The sequence below is a fragment of the Cryptomeria japonica genome, chromosome 11 (genome assembly GCF_030272615.1).
Source record: "Cryptomeria japonica chromosome 11, Sugi_1.0, whole genome shotgun sequence".
NCBI lineage: Eukaryota > Viridiplantae > Streptophyta > Pinopsida > Cupressales > Cupressaceae > Cryptomeria > Cryptomeria japonica.
In genome coordinates, this window is record NC_081415.1 from 286,901,265 (window position 1) to 286,908,577 (window position 7,313).

At 34.9% G+C, this 7,313-nt stretch overlaps 1 protein-coding gene across 1 annotated transcript; it reads left to right on the forward strand.

Moving 5' to 3' along the window:
* The first annotated feature begins 222 nt into the window (after window positions 1-222).
* On the forward strand, window positions 223-2,902 carry LOC131060313 (uncharacterized protein At4g15970). The gene is made up of 3 exons (XM_057993493.2): window positions 223-909; window positions 1,594-1,971; window positions 2,081-2,902. The coding sequence occupies exons 1-3, from the start codon at window positions 715-717 to the stop codon at window positions 2,573-2,575; spliced, it is 1,068 nt and encodes a 355-aa protein (XP_057849476.2). The 5' UTR covers window positions 223-714; the 3' UTR covers window positions 2,576-2,902.
* The last annotated feature ends 4,411 nt before the right edge of the window (window positions 2,903-7,313 follow it).

The following is a 7,313-nucleotide window of genomic DNA, read 5'->3' on the forward strand; positions in this document are numbered from 1 at the left end:
TTTCATAAATTATTTCCTCAAATTCTCAAAAACCTACAATTTATAAAAAAAGATTCGAAAAGATTTATAAATAAGATCTCACATGATATATGTTTACTATAACATACTATAACTAATTATAACAAATTATTGGATTTCACATATATCTTACTATCGACGTAATCGTTGCACCTTATTTTGGTGCAAGCGTTAGTATTTATATAGAATGGGTATAATCACCATTTGAAAAGATCTCGAGGCCTGTTAGGAAGGAAGCGGTCTCCATCACCCAAAATTCAACACCCTTCCTTAACATCAAATCCCTCGATATTTTCTAGGGCAGACGCATCTCAGATCGGTGACATTTGCTGGTTTTAATATATTTAAACTAAAACCTTTTTCTGCCTTCCTGTGATGGGAAATTTACAGTCAAAACAAGGCAACCGGATAATAGGAAAATAGAAATCCTTGTCATTGAAGTTTGTATGTTTTTTTAATTCTCTGAAGCGGCTGCCGGCGGATCTACTGGGTTACTATTTGTAGTTCCGCTCTCCTCTCTTCTCTTGACTCCCATGGTGGAGACAAGGTTAACGATTCGCTGCAACTTCCCGCCATTATCTGCCTTTATTGCATCGCTGTGGCCTTCTGTTGTCCCTTAAAAATATTAATTTGGCACAGAGAACCGCTTCTCAGGATACAAATTGGTTGAATTAACTCAAAATCTGTAAGGCCAGCATGAAAGGGGCTAATCAGATCGTCGTGAGGACCGTGAGTGCAATCCTGCTTTGCATAATAATGGTGGGAGTTGCTTACTCCGCCATTGATAAAAATCTCCAAGCTTCCTTTACTCCGATTCTTGCCAACTCTTTCTCCAGAATACAGACACTGTTCCGCTCAGGGAAGGACAATTCTGCAACAAATCCAGATAATGTAAGATATTCTCATTTCTTTAATTGATCAATACAATTCTGCAACTGTATATATTTTTGAATTGATATTTCAGATTACAGTCAACAAAGAATCGAATTTCAGTGATCCAACCGTCTATTTTTAAGTTTTAAGACTGTTGCAATCCAATTTTCTACTATCACAGATCACTGAGTAAATGTCTTTTGAAAACATATACAGTTGATTCCTTTAAAATGACATAAATATTTTGAAAACATATAAAGAAAAATCGATTTTCAAGCTTCTATAATATAAACTATACTTTTATTAGAAATATCACTCTTCTCTGTTTTGAATAGATGAATTTAAGAAATCTCTGCTAATTTATAACCTCTGTTTTAAATAGATAAGTTTAAAAAATCTCTACTAATTTTTAACCTCTGTTTTGAATAGATGAATTTAAGAAATCTCTTCTAATTTATGACCTCTGTTTTAAATAGATGAATTTGAGAAATCTCTACTAATTTATAAGATTTCTATATCGGATTGAGTATAATTAATGTTCAACATATAAATTGCAGTCAAATTTTAACAGACTTCTGTTATTCATTCGTTCATTACGATTCTCCCTCACTGCCATTTTATTTACACTTATCCGCCTAAAAACTGTGCTCAAAGTTGTGATCCAGAGGCCTGAACTAATTTACAGTTTCCTTTGTTTCGCAGCCTTTTAAATTATCAAATGTTACTGACGAGCTAAAAGAAAGCCTTTCAAAAGCCGCAAACCAGGAGAAAACCGTTCTGATCACGACTCTAAACGCGGCGTGGGCGCAGAACAATAGCATGCTGGATTTTTTCCTGAAAAGTTTCCACATCGGTAACGGAACAGAGGCGTTGTTGAAAAATTTGTTGATTGTTGCCGTAGATGAGAAGGCGCTCAATCGCTGCCGTGAAATACATCCGCATTGTTATCTGATGAAAACAGAGGGAGTCGATTTCTCGGGAGAAGAGCTTTACATGACTCAAGATTATTTGAAAATGATGTGGAGAAGGCTTCTCTTTTTTGGAGAGGTCTTGGAGCGAGGATATAACTTCCTTTTCTCGGTAAGATATGTCTTTAGGTTTTCGTCAAGGGTTTGGTAAAATTGCACAGAAAATTTATGTCTGTTCCTTAATTTTTCATCAGAATAATTGATATTATATTATTATGCAGGATGCTGATATTATGTGGTTTCGAGATCCCTTCACAAAATTCTCATCCAGAGCAGAGTTCCAAATAGCATCAGATTATTATACAGGGAAACCAGATGATCTGCACAATTCGCCTAATGGAGGATTCATGTATGTTCACTCCAATGAAAAGACTGTAGAGTTTTTCAAGTTTTGGTATCAATCCAAGAAAGTTTATTTAGGTAAAAATGAGCAAGATGTGTTGAACATACTGAAATGGAAGGAGTTCAGAAGCAGGGGACTTGAAGTCGAATTCCTTGATACTAAATATTTTGGCGGTTACTGTCAACGAACGAATGATCTGAATTCGGTCTGTACCATGCATGCCAACTGTTGCAAAGGTCTGAAGGCCAAGCTTATTGATTTGAGAAATACTCTTTCCGACTGGGAGAAATCTAAGCGACAAGAACACCTAGGTAAAGGCAAGGATGTGCGCTGGACATTTGCAAACGCATGTAGCCATTCCTGGCGACGATGAAACGTTTTCAACGGACTGTTGTAGCCTCATCATTCGTTTCTTCTGGAATTTCTGCGTTCCTAATTTAAAGGAATTCAGGAAAATCCTAAATAACTCCTGTGTCATTAGCTTGGAATCATCTAAATTAGAAGGAAAACAAATGTCCCTGAAATTCAGAGACATCGTTCACCATTAATTTTGTTTCTTTCCATTTACAATTGAAAAAAGAAAAAATCATATTGCAATAACTTCCTGAACTGGAATAAACAGAAATGTCTTTACAGTGGAAAACTGGTGGGGACATCGTCTCCGGTTGGTTAGGTTCGCGGGATTCTTGTGAAAACATTCGTATACGGTTATTTTCGTTAATTTCCAATTTCAGATTTTTTGCCACCTACCAAATTTAAATACTTGTTTGCATCTGATTTTGACTCATGATCGAGATAATTTTTCCAAATTTGGGATGATCAAAATCATCTTGATCAAGATAAATAAATAATATTGTTTAGACATGCAACAACATAGTTTAAGAAAGGTAAATAAGTAAAGGTATGTTAGGAAATTCAATTGAAATTGGATTCAAAGAAAATACTTTTCTTAAATTAAAGGTGAAAATCAACAAAGAGCTACAAATATATCAAGGATCATTCTGGAGAGTAGTATTTTGATTTGCTTAAAAAAAGCATGAAAAAATATATCTTTGTGAGATTTTAAACAACATTAAGCTAAAATCTCATGAGGTAGGTACATGGGCTTTGTTGAGTCACTCAAAAACATACTTTTAAAGTGGATGCATCCAACAAAATATCTAATTAAAGTATAATTTTTAAATTATTTATAAAAAATTTTAAATTGAAAAATGTGCAAAACTACATTAGTTGAACAATTAACACAAGAGCAACTAATTGCACACTAGTGTCTTCAAAATGACCTAAACTCTTAATCCTCTACACTTAACTCTAAACCCTATACCCTTAAACCTAAACCTTATACCTTGTACCCTAAATCCTATACCTTCAACCCTTTGCCTAAAGTTTATATGCTAAACCCTATAGCTTATACCCTCAAAGTATATGCTAAAATCTAAAAGCTAACATTAATAATATAACACTAAAAACTAATTTTTTAAAATATTTAATCCTTATATCCTCAATGCTCAACCCTCCATCATCAATCATAAACCTTAAACCCTAGGCCCTAAACCATATAACATCAAACCTAGGCCTTAAACCTCAATCTCAATCCTAAATCATATGCCCTCAACCCTAAACACTAAACCCTATACTCTCAAACATATACCATGTACCCTCAACTTGAGACCCTACACCTTATACCCTCTTCTTTGAAAAATCATTTCTAACACATCTTTGAAAAATCATTTCTCGTAAATACTATAAGATTAAGGACATTTCTTGCTTATTACAAGAAATTACTTATTTATTATTGGACATCAATATTATGAAATGTGTTTTTGCGACCTTTTTTCATTGTATAAAATAATCCATACAAACTATCCATGAAAGTTCTATGTATATGCTATTTGACATTTCTATGATAAAAAATATTTTATGTATGTTTAAAAAATAAATTATGCACTTTGGAAGCATTTAAATTACTTTTATGATATGAACTCTTTTAAAGAAGAATGAAATGTGAGATTAGATAAACAAATCTATTTTTAAAATTCATTTATTTCAGTAATCAAACATCAATTTTTAACTATCATAAATAGAATAAATATTCAATTTTTTAATATAAATGAAATATAAAATTACTATTAATTCATGACATAATGAGGAAGAAGGTTCCCTTGGAGGGCCGAGTGACATCACCGCCTGTCTCCACGTCCACCCTTAAAATCAAATTCCTCGGTGTTTTCAAGGGCAAGCGCATTAGCAGATCTGTAAAATTCGTAGGTTTTAATATACAATATATGTCTTCCTGTGATGGGAAATTTACAGTCAAAACAAGGCAAAGCGATAAAAGGAAAATACAAATCCAAGTTTGTGTTTTAATTCTATTGAGGCAACGTCGATAGTTCCGCTCTCCTCTCTTCTCTTGACTCCCATGGTTAACGGTTCTCTTGACTAGAGAGAGTCGGATTTTTCTTGGAAGTATCGAATCTAGAAATTCATTTGTTAAAAAAGAGGATAGATCTGCTAAAGAACCACACTTACTCTTTTCAAGGGATTGGAAGGTGAATATGAAGAAGTCATTTCAACTAAAGGAACCTGAAGGATAAGTGTACAAATATAGTGGACCAAAAAGTGTTGGCCACTTTATATATATATAAATATTTTGGGCTTCTAGAGACAATAATATGAGTACATTATAATGTGTTCGCATTATGGTTTATTGGTCATAAAAATACTTGTTTTGAGAATATCCAAAATCAACCATAGTCCTAGGTTTGTTTACCTTCATGAATAACAATTCTCAAGCTCATTACAACTCCTAAGTTAATAATCAAGAAAAGGTTTAGAATATTTGCATATAATGAGATTGAAACATTATGTATTTTTAACACTTAGGAATGTTCTAATACTATTACTAGTTGGATTCAAGGGTCCACAAAGAGCCAAAATGTATAATATTTTAGAGTTCCTAAATTTTGAGAAATCTTTGATGAAGTTTGAAGGTGTGTGTCACAAGGACCCCCAAAACTCAAATATATGCATAACCTGAACAAGTTGATAAGTATAAGGCATGAGAGTTTAGCGATACCTAGTAGGCTAATGAGTCTAACAATGAAGAAGGATGTGAGGGATTGGTTAGGGATGATGGAAAATGTTAGGAATCGCACGCATAGAATATAAATTATATGAAAAAAATATTAAACATAGGAATGAAAAATACATAAATAATATCAGTGAGGAGACAATTTTTAACGTGGTTCACCCAAACTCAGGCTACATCCACCAAATAGAGTCTAATATTATTATCCAGCAAATCGAATAGATTACAACCAACAATCTCTTGCAACTCAATACCATTGCAAATGCTACATAAAATTCTCTACAGAAAACCCTAACCCTTTAGCCATTTTATCAAGACTTATGTCAGTTACAAAAATAGGGCTAGAATATGTCAGCCAATAGAAAAATAACTCCCGACGCCTTTATAAAACAATAAGTCATTTGGGGGCCCGCGGGGCACTGCCCCTCAGCCCCACCATGTACCGCAATAGGGAGCACACCAGGGGTGTTGCCCCTGGACCCTATAAGGGGTCGGATATTGCACATGTTGTTGGAGTTGTAAGAAGGAATATGATTAATCCTGGTTTGGAGCATTGGAATGCAGTCAAATGGGTTCTCAGCTATTTGAGAGGTACATCCAATAAACATTTATGTTTTGGGGTCTCTAATAGTGATTTAGCAGGTTATGTAGACTCATATTTGGTCCCACTACAGGTTATGTCTTTACTGTAGGTGGGACAATGGTAATTTGGATCTCCAAGTTGCAAAAGGTGGTTGCTTTATCCACCACAGAGGCAAAGTATGTAGCTACAACAGAGGCAAGAAATGAGGTGATATGGTTGCAATCTTTCATGGAAGAATTGGGCAAATGATAGGCTAACAGTTATTTGTTTACGGATAGCCAGAGTGTCATTCATCTTGCAAAGAATTTCACCTTGCATTCAAAGACAAAACGCATACAGTTGATCTATCACTTGATTCAATTAGTATTGGATGATGGACAGTTAAGGTTGGAAAAGATACATACATATGAAAATCCAACAGACAAGTTTACAAAGGCAATGACAAGGGATAAGTTGAGCTCCTCTTTAGCTTCAGTTGGTCTTCAAGATTGAAAATAATAAAATAGAACAGTAGGGTCTTGGGTGTTTTATTCTAGTGGGAGCTATAGGGTCAGTGATGTTATGATCAGTCTCCATGTGGGAGATTCTATGTTGTGGAATCTGATCAGTCTCCAAGTGGGAGATGCTATGTTGTGGAGTCTGATCAATCTCCAAGTGGGAGATGTTGTTATATGGAGCCTAGTTAGAACCGAAGGTTAGATTTTCTCCACTTCTATTGGCATAGTTTCTCCCCAAATTATTTAATGGGGGTTTGGGGGTAGCACCTCCAAGGCAAGGTCAAGGGGTAATGCCCCTTGTGGGGTCCAGGGGCAGCGCCCCTATCATGGTACAGGACGAGGTCGAGGGGAAGTGCCTCACGAGCCCCTAAATGACTTATTATTTTATAATGGTGTCAGGAGTTATTTTTTTATTGGTTGCTCAACCATAAAAATATCAAATTTCAAGTGCCATTGTTAAGGTTCTTGTTTCAAGCCATATAAACTCTTCTTCAATCTGCAACCCAATTTATCCTTACCTTTGACCTCAAATCCTTGGGGTTGTTCCACATATATCTCTTCCTCCAAATCACCATGGAGAAAGGTGGTTTTCACATCTAGCTATTCCAAATGCAAATCTTTAGCAACCACAATACTTAAAAATAGTATGAATAGAAGTCATCTTAACAACCGGAGAAAAAATTTCAGCAAAATAAATACCCTTTTTCTATTCAAATCATTTGACAACTAGTCTGGCTTTAAATATGTGCTTACCTCCATCTTCCTCTTTCAACCTATAAACCCATTTGTTTTGTAAATCCTTTTTACTTGCAGGCAACTTACATAATTTCCAAGTTTGATTTTTGTGCAAGGAGTTCATTTATTCTTTCATGGCAAGCTCCCACTGAACCTTTATATCCACCTACATAGCTTCCTCATATCCTTCTAGTTCACCAACATCTGT

Excerpts from the sequence above, each read along its gene's own strand:
- LOC131060313 (XM_057993493.2), top strand. The coding sequence starts at position 715 with ATGAAAGGGGCTAATCAGATCGTCGTGAGGACCGTGAGTGCAATCCTG. Across the intron at positions 910-1,593 it reads CTGCAACAAATCCAGATAAT|CCTTTTAAATTATCAAATGT; the intron begins GTAAGATATTCT and ends TTTGTTTCGCAG. Across the intron at positions 1,972-2,080 it reads GATATAACTTCCTTTTCTCG|GATGCTGATATTATGTGGTT; the intron begins GTAAGATATGTC and ends ATTATTATGCAG.